We start from the raw sequence: 15,164 nt of genomic DNA on the forward strand, positions 1-15,164 counted from the left end.
TACAAATGAAAAATAAGTGCAAGAGTAAACCACAGTACAAACGCAAACAGATTGTTTTATTTATAAAATACTTAATTCAATGTATTGATCATATTGATTTGGTATAGTGCTTTTAAAATATAGCTCATTCCAAAATTTGAAGTGTGTGTGTGTGTGGTGTGGCGGGGGGTGGGGATTATAAGTATGATTATAATTACGAACTAGAATGTACATTTCCAAAAGAAAATGTAAAGTGGTGCTTGCAACGGCAAAATTCGCCACTCGGTTGCTAGGGTGTCGTACATGATTGTATACGGGCCAACGAAAATGTCTGTACGATGTTCTGGTGCTGAGATAGGGCTTATTCATGTTGTTCAGGTTGTTGCTAGGGTGTTAGGATATTTTTGAACTACTGGACCTCAAAAAGACCATTGTGGGGGTAGAGACCATAGAGTGTGGACAATGTTTAGTGCAAAAAAAAAATAAGGCTTTTAGAAAAAATCAAAACAAAGGTCACTCTTTTTTCCTTTTCTGCTTTGATCTAAAACAGCAACGCATTATGAAGATTTTGCTGAATTTAAAGAAGACGTAGAGGACTACAGCCAGGATAGTGAAAAGAAAAGCGAACACATCCAGAGAGTGGTACTGGTACCAGGTAAGGTTGTGTGCTTCTACACGCAGGTGTTTAGCACCTTTATTGCGCATGACGAACTCAATCCAGAACACCGCCTCATCCAAAGGCTTCATTGGTCTGTCGTGATGAATCCTGGACAGACGCATTGCATTCTCTTTATACCTGCGGAGATGAAGACAAATACAATAATATGTCTGTGTATACTGTGTCTGTGTAGTGCAATGGAGAACATAGACTGACAAGAGTAAGATATGATAAAGTGACTCACGAGGGGTAATTAATGACGGCATTGAGTCCATCCACCAGCTCTTGCGGCTGCATGGTCTTTATATTGTCTATAACAACAGCAGAACCCTTGGCCTTCATATGAGCTAAATTATCTGGCTGGTCACCAAACATGGGGATCCCGACCATTGGAACAGCGTGATATATGGCCTCATATATGCCATTAGTGCCTCCATGAGTGATAAATGCTCTTGTTTTGGGGTGGCCTGAAACAGGAGACAAATATGGATCAACAAACAATGAAAAAGCAAAAGTTGTTGGGACAGTTTACATGGAGCAAACTCAGTTTAAAATTACACAACCAGACTCAAAAAGAACAATTTAGACAACTCAAATAATATAGTTGTGTAGCCTACTGTATAATTAATGTAAGGGCTATAACAAAAAAATCTTTCCGCTGGCCTAATTGACTCCCATTGTTACCTTTAGAGTATTTTTTAAATATTTTTTTATTAGCAGGAATGACTATTTAAAAAAAAAGTCGCATCCAATCACAAATTATAGGCTAATACAAACCCAATAAATCATTCTGAGGGATCCATTTATAGGTTCTGGTGTTTTCACCCAGAGTATCTGGCTTCTCTCCACCAAATCGCCATAAGACCTGCAACACACACGTGCAAAACCACACACACAACTGATCAGTGATGATGACAGCGAGATTATAAAGAAACAATACCTGAATAAATGTGAATATTCACATTGAATTGTGAAAAATTAAACTACTTTCCCTCATACCAATCACATAGAGAAGCAGTGCTTATGTGTTCATGATATTTGGGTGTTAAGGGTGTAAGAACGGTCAGTTACCTTCTGTGGGATCTGGGCCAGTGCAGAGGCGATCCTGTTGCTCATCTCTTTGGGAATTTTGTCTATCAAAGATCCCAGAGTGAAGACCACAATCCCATCATCCCCTGAGCTCTGTACAAACTCCTCCATGTCCTACACAAAAAACATCATTAACTTGTGCTGTGAAAAAGTGTTTTGTTTTTTTTACATATATTTCTACAATATCTTAATTATGTTTCCACAGGTACAATTCACCGCAGTTTCCAGGTAAAATAATGGCGCTACTAATGGTGCTAAAAGCAACTGTTTTTCAGGCAAACAACAAGACAACGTGACCAGCGCAGTCCGATCCAAGAACAAATGACTTAGGAGTCACTTATTTTTAGTAAATCAAAAACATACACTACTAAAGCATAGTTTGATTACTTCTTATGAACTGGTTCTTTAAATGTATAGTTTAGAAATATTAATTTCACTTGAACTGAATCCATTCAGACTGGTCATTGAGTCCTCATTTGACTCACTGAACTGCAAGTTCCCTTTCGTTGTCACTCCGAGTTACGTCGGATGACGACGAATGGGGTTTCGCTTAGAACACCTATCGACTTCGAGTATTACAAAACGAGCCAATGGCAAAGAAATGCCATGGGTCTGCGGAATTTGCATAGCGTATCTCCGCCTTACCTCGTGGGTATAAAAGGAGGACGCCGGCAACAGGCAGATATGTTTTCGCTTCGGAGCCAAGAGCATTTCTTCACTCCACAGTCATCTCTGACTTCGCTCTACGAGACGAGCTTCTCTCTCCGGTGTTGGTGTGACGGCGATCTGCAGCGAGCTCACAGTGCCTGCTGATCTGTGCAGTAATCTGCCAGTGTGTGTGTGTCTCCCTGTGCGCTTCAACATCGCGGAGTTTTTTCTCTCCTCTCATAAAAGAGCTCGCACGCGGCACGTCTTTTTAAAGACGGCTCGCCCGTGCATTTCTGGTTGCAGCGGACTGGTATCGGACTCTGATGGGCACGAGCGCTGTCTAGTGTGTTTGATCATGCTTGAACAGCGCTCGTGGGTGACTCATGTTCTCGCAAGGGAACGTGATCATCGCGTCATAAATAGGTCGAGACTCGGTGAACTCGCAAGAGTGAGAGTCCCCTCATCCACCCCCCGATCTTCGGCGGGTGGCCAGGGTGACCTGAGGGTTACGGTCTGGAACAAGGCGCCGACTATGTGTCCGTGACCCCAGCCCCCCTCTTCGATGACGGTGCCCGCTAGTGAACTGCTGATTCCCGCGAGTCTACCCTCTGGTGGCCCGCGTGTTTCAGTTGAAGCTACAGAGGAAGATGCCATGTCTGTTGCAGCATCACTAGGTGGGCTTGAGTCTTCTGGAAGTGAGGGCTCGTCACAGCTGCCACCTTCCGGTGTGCATACGGCTGTGCCTGAGTCTGATCCGGAGATGACGGCCATGCTTTCCTGGGACGATTGGTTTTGGGTAAGGCCGCCGACCCTCGTCCGTGGCAAACCCCAATACCTCTCTTCCCGGACGTGCATGATGAGATCTCGAAGTCCTAGAAGACCCCCTTGTCTTCTTAGGACCGCTCGCTGATCTCATCCGCCTTTCCTCCCCTCGATGGGGCCGCTGCCCTTGGGTACACTGGGGTTCCCCCGGCTGAACGCTCTGTTGCGATGCTATGTGTCCTCAGAGTGCTTCTTCTCGGCGCAATCCTAAGCACCCGCCCGTGGCCTGTAGTTTTTCGTCTACGCTTGTGGCGAGATTCTATAGCGCCACGGGACTGGCAGCCGCCTCACTGCATGCCATGGTCATTCTGCTGGTCCACCTGACCCAGATGCTCATGGACCTGCACGAGGGCGGGACTGACCCAGGGCTCTTCACTGAGCTGCGCGCCGCCACTGACCTTGCTCTCTGAGCGACGAAAGTGGCCGTACGCTCCCTGGGTCAGGTGATGCTCACCAGTCTGTGGCTGAACCTGTCTGATGTGCTGGATGTCGCGCGGACCCGTCTGTCCGACATTCCCATATCCCAGGTCGGCCTCTTCGGCGGTGCGGTTGAGGGCTTGCCCAACAGCTCTCAGCCGCCCATGAGCAGAGTGAGGTTGATTCTGTCCCGACGGCCCCGCCGTCCGCTCAGATCCCTCGTCTGCCCACCACCGAAGGCGCCCTCCCGCGGCTCCCACCCCGCCCGTTCACGGGCCGGCTCTGGGGGCCGCGGGCGGACGCCACAGCCCTCTCCAGCCCCGCCCCCCGCTACACGCCGGGTTAAGCGGCGCTCGTGAGACGGGCACCTCGGTGATGGAGCAGGCTGAGGCTGATTCTGTCCCGACGGCCCCGCCGTCCGCTCAGATCCCTCGGTCTGCCCACTGCCGAGGGCGCCCCCCCGCGGCTCCCACCCCGCCCGTTCACCCGGGTCGGCTCTGGAGGCCGCGGTCGGACGCCACAGTCCTCTCCAGCCCCGCACCCCGCTACACGCCGGGTTAAGCGGCGCTCTTGAGTTGGGCTCCTCAGAGATGGGACTCAGTTCTTTCCAGGAGTTGGTAGCAGGACCACTCCTTTCCCCGGGGAGGGCCGGGGAAGAATCCTTATTCTCCAAAGAGCTGATTCTCCCGTCTCTGAGCACAGAGTTCTCGGACGTCACAGAGCGCCGCCCACAAGCCGTGCTCTCCTCGTCCCCCTCTGTCCCAGAGGTGGTTGACATGGTGTGCCATCCACGGACCGCTTCGCCCCTGTCCCCCTCTGTCGCCAGACCCCTGGCAGAGCAGGCCCCCGCGGGACGACCAGCCTGGTCCTTCCCTGGCCCCTCTGCCAGGGCGCGGTTGCTAACTGTGCCCCCACATCGGGCCGCTATGCCGTCCACGTCTGGGCCAGTTACTCCGCTTCGCTGCCCCTCCGGGGGGACGCCTGTGGTCGCATGATCCCGCTGGTTCAGTTCCTGGGAGCCTGGTTAGAGCTTCCCCGTCTGTCCCGCTGGGTCGCGCGGACCATCAGGCTCGGCTATGCGATTCAGTTCGCACGGTCTCCTCCCCACTTGGGGAGTCCGCTCCACTTTTGTCGGTGGCTATGCCCCCATCAGGAGAGCAGAGATTGCCACCCTGCTGGCGAAGGGCGCAATCGAGACTGTCCCTCCAGCCGAGATGAGGTCAGCCGGCTTCTCAGCCCCTACTTCATTGTCCCCAATAAAACCGGTGGGTTACGGCCAGTCCTGGACTTGCGCGTGCTGAACCGCTCCCTTCACAGGATGCCGTTCAAGATGCTCAAACGCGTTTTCGAATGCATACGGCCTAGGATTGGTTTGCAGCGATCGACCTGAAGGACGCCTACTTCATGTCTCTATTCTCCTTGACACAGACTTTTCTTTCAGGGGCAGGCATCCAGTACGCGGTTTTCCCTTTCGGGCTAGCCCTGTCTCCTCGCATCTTCACGAAGGTCGTCGAGGCTGCCCTTGTTCCCCTTCGGGAACACGGGGTTCGCATCCTGAGTTATATCGACGACTGGCTGGTCATAGCTCACTCTCGAGTTCAGGTTGCGAACACAGGGACCTAGTGCTTCGGCACCTAGCTCGTCTGGGCCTTCGGGTCAACTGGGAGAAGAGCAAACTTTGCCCCGTGCAGAGGATCTCTTTTCTCGGTATGGATATCGACTCGGTCGCCATGTCCGCGCAGCTTACGAGCTAGCGCGCGCGCAGTCACTGCTGACTTGCCTGAGACAGTTCGAGGGCAAGAGTGCGGTTCCACTGAAACTTTTTCAGAGGCTCCTGGGCATATGGCTTCTGCAGCCGCGGCAACGCCGCTCGGATTGCTTCATATGAGACCGCTTCAGCTTTGGCTTCGCGACCGAGTCCCGAGGTGGGCATGGCAACACGGCACCCTCCGAGTAACAGTTACTCCGACCTGCCGTCAGACCCTCACCCCGTGGTCGAACCTCAGTTTTCTACGGGCCGGAGTGCCCCTGGAACGAGCTTCGCGGCATGTTGTTGTAACGACAGATGCCTCCTCCACGGGCTGGGGTGCCATGTGCAATGGACGTGCTGCCGCGGGCTCCTGGACAGGACCCCGTCGCCTCTGGCATGTCAATTGCCTCGAGTTGCTGGCCGTACGTCTTGCTTTGCGCCGCTTCCGGGCCGTGCTCAAGAACCAACACGTACTAGTCCGCTCAGACAATACCGCCACTGTAGCGTACATCAACCATCAAGGTGGTCTACGCTCCCGCCGTATGTCGCAACTCGCCCGCCACCTCCTCATATGGAGTCAGAAGCATCTGAGGTCGCTTCATGCCATTTACATCCCCGGAGCCCTGAACTGTGCAGCGCACGGCTTCAGCCCCTCCCGGGAGATGGGCGACTCCATCCCCAGTCGGTTCAGCTGATTTGGGACCAGTTCGGGGACGCACAGATAGATCTGTTTGCCTCTCACGACTCGACCCATTGCGCCCTGTACTATTCCCTGACCGAGGGCACGCTCGGCACGGATGCACTGGCGCACAGCTGGCCGCGGGGCCGCAAATATGCGTTTCCCCCAGTGAGCCTTCTTGCGCAGACCCTGCGCAAGGTCAGGGAGGACGAGGAGCAGGTCATTCTGGTCGCGCCATACTGGCCCGCCCGGACCTGGTTCTCCGATCTAGTACTCCTCGCGACAGCACCTCCCTGGCCGATTCCCCTGAGGAAGGACCTCCTTTCTCAGGGACGGGGCACCCTATGGCACCCTCGTCCCGATCTTTGGAACCTCCACGTGTGGCTCCTGGACGGGACGAAGCAGGTTTGAGTACCCTTCCACCTACGGTGGCGGCTACCATCACTTCCGCTAGAGCGTCGTCCACGAGACACGTCTACGCTTTGAAGTGGAACCTCTTCGTCAACTGGTGCTCTTCTCTTCAAGAAGACCCCCGGAGATGTTCGATTAGTGTCGTGCTTTCCTTCCTTCAAGATAGGCTGGAGCGAAGGCTGTCTCCCTCCACCCTGAAAGTCTATGTTGCCGCTATTGCCGCACACCATGACCCAGTCGAAGGTAAGTCTGTTGGAAGGCACGACCTGATCATCAGGTTCCTGAGAGGAGCGAGGAGACTGAATCCTCCTTGTCCTCCTCTCGTTCCCTCTTGGGACCTCTCAGTGGTTCTAACTGCCCTGCGGAGTGCTCCCTTTGAGCCTTTGCAATCAGTGGAGCTTAAGTTCCTGTCTATGAAGACAGCGCTCCTGGTTGCATTGGCCTCCATCAAGAGGGTGGGGGACTTGCATGCATTCTCCGTTGACGAAGCGTGCCTGGAATTTGGGCCGGCTTACTCTCACGTGATCCTGAGACCCCGGCCTGGATATGTGCCCAAGGTTCCTACCACTCCCTTCCGGGACCAGGTGGTGAACCTGCAAGCGCTGCCCCCGGAGGAGGCAGACCCAGCCTTGGCACTGCTCTGTCCAGTACGCGCCCTCCGCGCCTATGTAGACAGGACGCAGTGTTTCAGGACTTCAGACCAGCTCTTTGTCTGTTATGGTGGGAAGCTGAAGGGAAAGGCTCTCTCCAAGCAAAGGCTGTCTCACTGGATAGTGGACGCCATTGCCTTGGCATACCAGCAGCAAGGTCGACCGTGCCCCCTTGGTGTGACCGCCCACTCCACCCGGAGTGTGGCATCCTCTTGGGCTCTAGCGCATGGCGCCTCGCTAACAGACATCTGCAGAGCTGCAGGCTGGGCGACACCTAACACATTCGCCAGATTCTACAATCTCCGAGTGGAGCCAGTGTCCTCTCATGTACTCGCTTCAACCAGCTAGTACTGGACCCGCTCAGGTGTCTTCGCTTGCTCGCCATTCCACTCCACGGACTGGATACGTGCGATATTCTCCTCAGGTGAGCTTCCCCAAAAAGCCCTGAGTTCCTCCAGCACTCCTGACGTTGGCGCCAGTGTCTATTGCCTGTGCGTCGGCTAGGTGCCTCCCGTGTGCATGGTCCCTCCTCTGAGCGACCCCCACATGTGTATTTCCACTGTAAGCCTCTCTGAGCGTGTGTCTTTCCCTTGGCAAGCCACCTTGCCACCCCTGGGGTTGAAATATTCCACCTGCGGCTGGACACCCCAGTGTTCTCCATATGTCTCCTTCGGGTCATATGTGTATTCTCTAAGTCCCCCCCCTCTGGGTTGGCAGTAATTGCATATTTCCCCTAAACTTTGGGATATGCCCCCAGTGTACCTTGGTATTCCTGTGCTAAATAGGAGTCCTTCGTCCGTGCCAGTCTCACGACAGGGATCTCAGATTTACGCAGGGCACTGGAAGACAGCTGAGAAGGTGGCGTGATTAGACTGGTAACCCCATTCGTCGTCATCCGACGTAACTCGGAGTGACAACGAAAGGGAACGTCTCGGTTACGTATGTAACCCTCGTTCCCTGAGTAGGGAACGGAGACGTTACGTCTGCCTGCCACTTTCCGCTGTACCGCGGGGATCGCCTGAGCTCAGTCTTGGCTCCTCAGCGAAGAAACATATCTGCCTGTTGCCGGCGTCCTCCTTTTATACCCACGAGGTAAGGCGGAGATACGCTATGCAAATTCCGCAGACCCATGGCATTTCTTTGCCATTGGCTCGTTTTGTAATACTCGAAGTCGATAGGTGTTCTAAGCGAAACCCCATTCGTCGTCATCCGACGTAACGTCTCCGTTCCCTACTCAGGGAACGAGGGTTACATACGTAACCGAGACGTTATTTTCAGTAAAATAATAACTCTTCTTGGACTTGATTCATGTGGACTATGTTTGTTTTAAGAAATTCAGATCTCCTATCTTCTTAACAGCATATGAGGTAGAATCTTTAAAAAGACGGATGCACCTTGGGTAAAGGCTTGGCAGGGATGCAGTGAAGCCCTCCAATGTATTTGAAGTTGGGCAGGAATGGCCGTGGAAACTCAAAATCCCAGTAGGTTCTGATCAACCAGATATCAGCTTTACCCATCATCTCACAATAGGAAGTTGGCCGTCCTAAAAGGAGGAGTGGTCAATAGCTTCACACAAAAGTTTTTTAGACACTGTGTATTTAAGACATGCTTCACACATCTTGCCGCAGAAAAATTAAAGTATGACATCATGAAAAAACTGATTTGTTGACGGCGCAAGAAGTCCTTAACCCTTCATTTGGTGACTATCAGCATGACTGAACGGAAATGTGTCCCTTACATTCTTTCCATGCAAGATGTGATGATGGCAAATGTATGCACTGTGGACTGATAATTATATCTAATAAGCCGCCTTCCCGTAGCTCAAACAGTTGAGCATTGGCGCTTGCAATGCCATGGGTTCGATTCCCAGGGAAGGCAAGAACTGATAAGAATGTAAATGTGTTCCTTGAAATGCAATGTAAGTCGCAAAGCGTCTGCCTAATGCATGAATGTAAATATATTAATGTAAATATCTTTCAGAGAGTTCAATACAAGTTGTTCTATCAACATATTTTTGCAACGTTGATTACTCTAAAATAACCTTTCTTTAAGTCACCTAAATATTCAGTGTAATAGTTGTCCATTTTTTTCCAAGCAACAATGGCAAAAGCATCTTGAGAAAGGTAGAACAGCATATTGAGGATTCGCTCGGTAAAGCTCATCTTGTCTGTGAGTTTACTCATGGCTCCAGGAACAAATGATGGTGGAGCTGGTATCTGACCACACATGCGCTCTGCGACATGAGCCAGGGAGAATCGGAACGTGTAAACCAAGGGAATGTCCAGCTTTTCAGCCACAATATCACTGCATGGGTAGATTGGATCTGACAAAACAACATCAAACTTTCCATTCCGCAGTTTGTCCATCAACTTCAAAATGCCGTCACAGTGTGCCAGAGACATAGCCTGATGTTTGGACGCAAAGTCATAAAATTTCATTTGAATCTGCAGCAAGTTTAACTGATCCATCTCATACACTGAGAAATGCAGAAATTCATCAACAAAGTTTCGCATCTCCTGTGCATCCATGGACACGTCAAAGGGCTGGTAGGAGAAGCGATCCGAATCTTCAGCTTTCATGTAGAGAGAGGCATCCGGCACCAGCACTGTGACATCGTGTCCCCTGTCAATCAATGTTTCCAATACAATCTTCAGATTGATCCAGTGACTGCCCTCAGTATACCAAACTAAAATATTCCCACACTTTCCAGTTCCAAATACAGTGAGCAGAGACAGAAAACAAACTACGAGTCGCATGATTGCCAGTGATAAGATTGTGAGATCTTTGGTCTCTTGCCTCATGTGCTGGATTGTCTGGTATAATTATTAACATAGTATATAGATTTTAACAAGTCATGAAACATAAATCAACAAGCTCATAAATCAACAGGGTAAAATGTAGAGGTCAAAGTGAAAGGTAAAGCAGATTCATACACGTAGCTTTAAAGGGGTCATGAACTGAGAAATCTAAATTTCCTTGAGCTGACATTTAAGAGGTCATCATACTCATTCGTTTTTTCTTTTTCTTTTCTGCTTTTATCTAAAAAAGCAACGCATTATGAAGAATTGGCTCAATTTAAAGAAGACGTAGAGGACTACAGCCAGGATAGTGAAAAGAAAAGCGAACACATCCAGAGAGTGGTACTGGTACCAGGTAAGGTTGTGTGCTTCTACACGCAGGTGTTTAGCACCTTTATTGCGCATGACAAACTCAATCCAGAACACCGCCTCATCCAAAGGCTTCATTGGTCTGTCGTGATGAATCCTGGACAGACGCATTGCATTCTCTTTATACCTGCGGAGATGAAGACAAATACAATAATATGTCTGTGTATACTGTGTCTGTGTAGTGCAATGGAGAACATAGACTGACAAGAGTAAGATTTGATAAAGTGACTCACGAGGGGTAATTAATGACGGCATTGAGTCCATCCACCAGCTCTTGCGGCTGCATGGTCTTTATATTGTCTATAACAACAGCAGAACCCTTGGCCTTCATATGAGCTAAATTATCTGGCTGGTCACCAAACATGGGGATCCCGACCATTGGAACAGCGTGATATATGGCCTCATATATGCCATTAGTGCCTCCATGAGTGATAAATGCTCTTGTTTTGGGGTGGCCTGAAATAGGAGACAAACACAGAAGATTGTGTTGTTTGGCAAAAGGTAACCAATTTCAGTAGGGGGCGCTAGAGTTTCATTCAAATGACTGTGCCATTAAACTGAATGTAGCATTATTCAGTTAGTTAGCAGTAAATGTCAAAAAACTGTTTAACATTAGCTCTTCTAATTGTTGCTTTATTTTTCTTAAAATAAAATAAATACACAATCGCAAATTATAACACAAACCCAATAAATCATTCTGAGGGATCCATAAATATATTTTGGTGTTTTCACCAAGAGTATCTGGCTTGTCTCCGGTGTATCGCTACAAGACCTGCAAAAAAAACCACACAGAACCACATTCGCAACTGATGTGTGTATAGAGACAATGTGATTTTAGAGAACCACAAGCTGACCGAGATGGACTGATATTACATGTAGTGCATGTCAAAGTTTCTACTTTTTCCTCCTGCTTGACAAATGTGACCAAAATGTTTGCCATTTTTTCAGTAAAGTATTGATTTTATTTCGCACTTGATGAGTTCTTCTTTGGTAGAGTGCCTGGACTCTCTTGAAGTGTTTTATCTCCTATGAAATTATAAAGAACGAAATACGTAAAAGAAGAATGTAAGGATGGTAAAATAACCTTCAGTCAAAGGTGATCGTATTCCATCACATAATGGAAGTAAATCATTCATAATTTATTGATTGTCCCTAATTATTATTTTTCATGTTTTACATTTTCCTTTGTAAAAAAGCATATCGCTTGTATACATTCAGAAAGTCTAGTTTTGTGAAGTTGCACACAGACCAGCCACTAGTTATAAGTAACTAATTTAGCATTTTAAATTTAGCATTTTAAACAAAGCATTTACTTAAATTTTTTACGATTATTTTTATGAAACTTTAAAAAAAAACCATTATCCCCAACTCTACTCAATCAGTGTTTCAAACGCAGAAAGACAATTACATGAGAGACATGATGCGGATTTCCGTATATTGTACTGTATCCTTAAAAAAATATATTAATTCCTGTTAATTTCGTTCTGCAAGGTAGTCAAGAGAAAGGAATTGATTGTGTTCACTCACGCGCCGTTTCATTTGAACTCAGGCGCTACAGTGATCTCTCTCTATCAAAGAGTGCTAAAATGGTTATTGTTTGAATTTTGTGATAAAATAGACAGGATATGAAAGCTGAGACTTTGTTTCATATCAAAAGTAACAAAGCTTATTGCGATTTATTGGACAAACAATCATGTTGAAACTTGAATAGTGACGCACACCCTGTTCAACTTTCTCTTGATAAATAAATAAATGCATAATCTAGCCTATATGCTTGTCCTGTACGTAAATAACAATGTGAACATGTGAACGAAAACAGAGCCTTTTAAATGGCTTATTATCATTAAAATGTGAACATTAAAATGACCGGTAATAACAGATTATGACAGAATTGTGTCCTGTCCATCAAAATGACTGACAATGCGGAAGTCTAACGCGACCTCTGTTATTACTATTCCTGTCAGGTTTACCATACAGGTTTTCTTTCTTTTTTTTTCTGGTTTGATGATTCAAAGCATGTGTCTCATGAATTTCAGATTTTGAGCTGGTAGACTATTAAAAAGACAGATGCACCTTGGGTAAAGGCTTGGCAGGGGTGCAGTGAAGCCCTCCAATGTATTTGAAGTTGGGCAGGAATGGCCGTGGAAACTCAAAATCCCTGTAGGTTCTGATCAACCAGATATCAGCTTTACCCATCATCTCACAATAGGAAGTGGGTCCATCCTGAAATTAATAAAAAATAAAATAAAAATTAGCTTTTATTTGAAGTATAATCATTTTTTCCCCCTCCAGCTTATTCAACTCACCAAAATATTTAGTGTAATAGCGGTCCATTTTTCTCCGCAGACTAATGGCCATAGCATCTTGAGAAAGGTAGAACAGCATATTGAGGATTCGCTCGGTAAAGCTCATCTTGTCTGTGAGTTTACTCATGGCTCCAGGAACAAATGATGGTGGAGCTGGTATCTGACCACACATGCGCTCTGCGACATGAGCCAGGGAGAATCGGAACGTGTAAACCAAGGGAATGTCCAGCTTTTCAGCTAATATCTCACTGCATGGGAAGGTCGGATTGGCCAGCATGACGTCAAACTTCCCATGCTGCAATATGTCCATCAACTCTGGAGAGTTCAGAGCACCATCACAGTAACCGCTAAGCCTAAGCTTAAAGGGATAGTTCACCCAAAAATGATAATTCTGTCAGTATTTACTCACCCTCATGTTATTCCAACCCCGTAAGACCTTCGTTCATCTTCGGAACACGAATTAAGATATTTTTGATTAAATCTGAGCGCTGGATCACTCCTCCATAGGCTTCTTGAGGGATTGAACTTGCCGGACCAGAAAACGTATTAAAGACATCGTTAAAATAGTCCAAGTGACTACAGTGGCTCAATCTTAAGTTTATCAAACGTCGAGAACACTTTTTGTCTGCAAAAAAACAACAAAAATAACGACTTTATTTCAACTATTCATTTCCTTCTCTCTGGGGCTCGAGTCAGGTTACTAGTTTAACAGCGTATGATCTGTTGTTGTACGTCACACGCATCACACACATGACCAGCGTTGGCCAATAGTGAGACGTGTGACATAGCTCTACGCTATTACACTAAGTTAACTGACTAGCGGCCCACAGAGAAGGAAATGAATAGTCGAAATAAAGTCGTTATTTATGTTTGTTTTTGCGCACAAAAAGTATTCTCGTCGTTTTGATAAACTTAAGATTGAGCCACTGTAGTCACTTGGACTATTTTAACAATGTCTTTAAAAACTTTTCGAGGCCGGCAAGTTTCAATTCCTCAAGAAGCCTATGGAGGAGTGATCCAGCTCTCAGATTTCATCAAAAATATCTTAATTCATGTTCCGAAGATGAACGAAGGTCTTACGGGGTTGGAACAACATGAGGGTGAGTAAATACTGACAGAATTTTCATTTTTGGGTGAACTATCCCTTTAAAGCAGCTGAGGGTTACGCAGAGGGTTGAAGTAGGCTAGTTGACGCGCTTACCGTGGCCGCTTTGTTCGGTTCAGAAATAATGTCAAAGGAGTTCAAGTTCTGATTTCTTCTCTGTCGTGAGAGATATGATTTATTGTTACACAAGGTCTTCATTATCCATAACGGAACAATATTCCATCTTCATCGACACAAAAACTAGTTGGCCTTTTCCCCTCTGGCAACACCTGTGTCTGATTACAAGTAGATGAGCCCCAATTATCTATGCCATGACCCTAGGACCACCTACTGGCCAAACCTGGACATAAACAATGCAATGGATCTTACAATCACAGTATGCAAGACACAAGTCTTGAGCTTTGGAGACAAGCTGGATTTTAAAGCAATAGATATAATTGGCGACTTAGAAATTATAACTTTGAATCATACAGTAAATTGAACCAGAACATCAAACTCATACAGAAATATGCACCACGTTGCTAGGAGACGCATGGCAAATGGAAACAATGTGTTCTCAATCAGCTCAAAATATAATGATATCCTCCGACTGGCTGGATTTATAGTCTGAAGCTAAAATAATGTGCCAGTCACTGCATGATTTTCTGCAAAATCTGTCAACCTTAACTGCCCAGAATGGTAAAAAAATAAAATAAATTGCTAGTAAATATTACACAAAATTGCAAAGACACTTCAAATAACACATTGAATAAAATATGACATTTTGTAGTAGAAAAACTGACCGTATTTTCTTTTAAAAGCATAATCCACTAATCTTAGTTTTTATTTCAATTAAAAAAAACTCTTCCAGACTGAATGTGTAGTGTATTCCAGCCTTAACGCATTACACTGGGAGGTGACAACATATCCATCTATAACATCTAAAATATTACAATATTAAACATTTAGAGCCTCCACCATAGAATTGGTTTCAGAGGTTTTACTTTTCCCCTAATCCAAAATGTTCTAACTCTTCTTCCTCAGTAAGTTACAGCATGATGCTTTTTGAAGTATAGATTTGCCTAATCTGATTACAGATCGTTGGATTGTCAGTGTGCCATAAAAAAGTGCTCTAGAGGAGAGAGCCGCTGTCCAGCAAACAATAGTGTCTCTCCAGCCAGCAAAGCACCTGCCTTCTCTCTAACCAGCTCTCCTGTCTCACACAGATAACACTTTCTACCCTCTCCTCCATGCGTGCCTTATTTATTTTTTTGAAGGGGGGGGGGGGGGGGGGGGGGGGTGCAAATATAAGGATTTATGACCCCTCCAGCCCTTCTTCTTTTTTTGGAGACGGGGGCTCAGACAGTGGGAAAAATTTAGCATGCAGCATGTGAATTGGTTTAGACGTATAAAGAGATCAGGGCTAATCGGTTGGCACCAGAGACACTTCTGCATTCAGCCTTCTTTCGGGGAGGGCAACGGAGCGCGGGAGTGAATGCATGTG

The 15,164-nt window shown here is 47.1% G+C and overlaps 2 protein-coding genes across 2 annotated transcripts; both read right to left on the reverse strand.

Moving 5' to 3' along the window:
• Positions 1–239: 239 nt before the first annotated feature.
• Positions 240–10,099, reverse strand: LOC143749185 (UDP-glucuronosyltransferase 2C1-like). The gene is made up of 6 exons (XM_077241685.1): positions 9,160–10,099; positions 8,498–8,646; positions 1,709–1,840; positions 1,415–1,502; positions 882–1,104; positions 240–775 (listed from the first exon to the last, which is right to left on the reverse strand). The coding sequence occupies exons 1-6, from the start codon at positions 9,902–9,904 to the stop codon at positions 493–495; spliced, it is 1,620 nt and encodes a 539-aa protein (XP_077097800.1). The 5' UTR covers positions 9,905–10,099; the 3' UTR covers positions 240–492.
• Positions 10,100–10,108: 9 nt separating this feature from the next.
• LOC143749312 (UDP-glucuronosyltransferase 2A1-like) lies at positions 10,109–14,912 on the reverse strand. Its single transcript, XM_077241849.1, is given in 6 exon segments — positions 10,109–10,397; positions 10,504–10,726; positions 10,955–11,042; positions 12,344–12,929; positions 14,071–14,093; positions 14,883–14,912. Coding segments are annotated over 6 exon segments (1,239 nt in total).
• Positions 14,913–15,164: the final 252 nt, after the last annotated feature.

The sequence above is a fragment of the Siphateles boraxobius genome, unplaced genomic scaffold (genome assembly GCF_051911475.1).
Source record: "Siphateles boraxobius isolate OS27281-9 unplaced genomic scaffold, OSU_SipBor_1 24, whole genome shotgun sequence".
NCBI lineage: Eukaryota > Metazoa > Chordata > Actinopteri > Cypriniformes > Leuciscidae > Siphateles > Siphateles boraxobius.

Excerpts from the sequence above, each read along its gene's own strand:
- LOC143749185 (XM_077241685.1), bottom strand. The coding sequence starts at position 9,904 with ATGAGGCAAGAGACCAAAGATCTCACAATCTTATCACTGGCAATCATG. Across the intron at positions 1,841-8,497 it reads CTGCCAAGCCTTTACCCAAG|GACATGGAGGAGTTTGTACA; the intron begins GTGCATCCGTCT and ends TTTTTTGTGTAG. Across the intron at positions 1,105-1,414 it reads CCCTCAGAATGATTTATTGG|GCCACCCCAAAACAAGAGCA; the intron begins GTTTGTATTAGC and ends CTCCTGTTTCAG.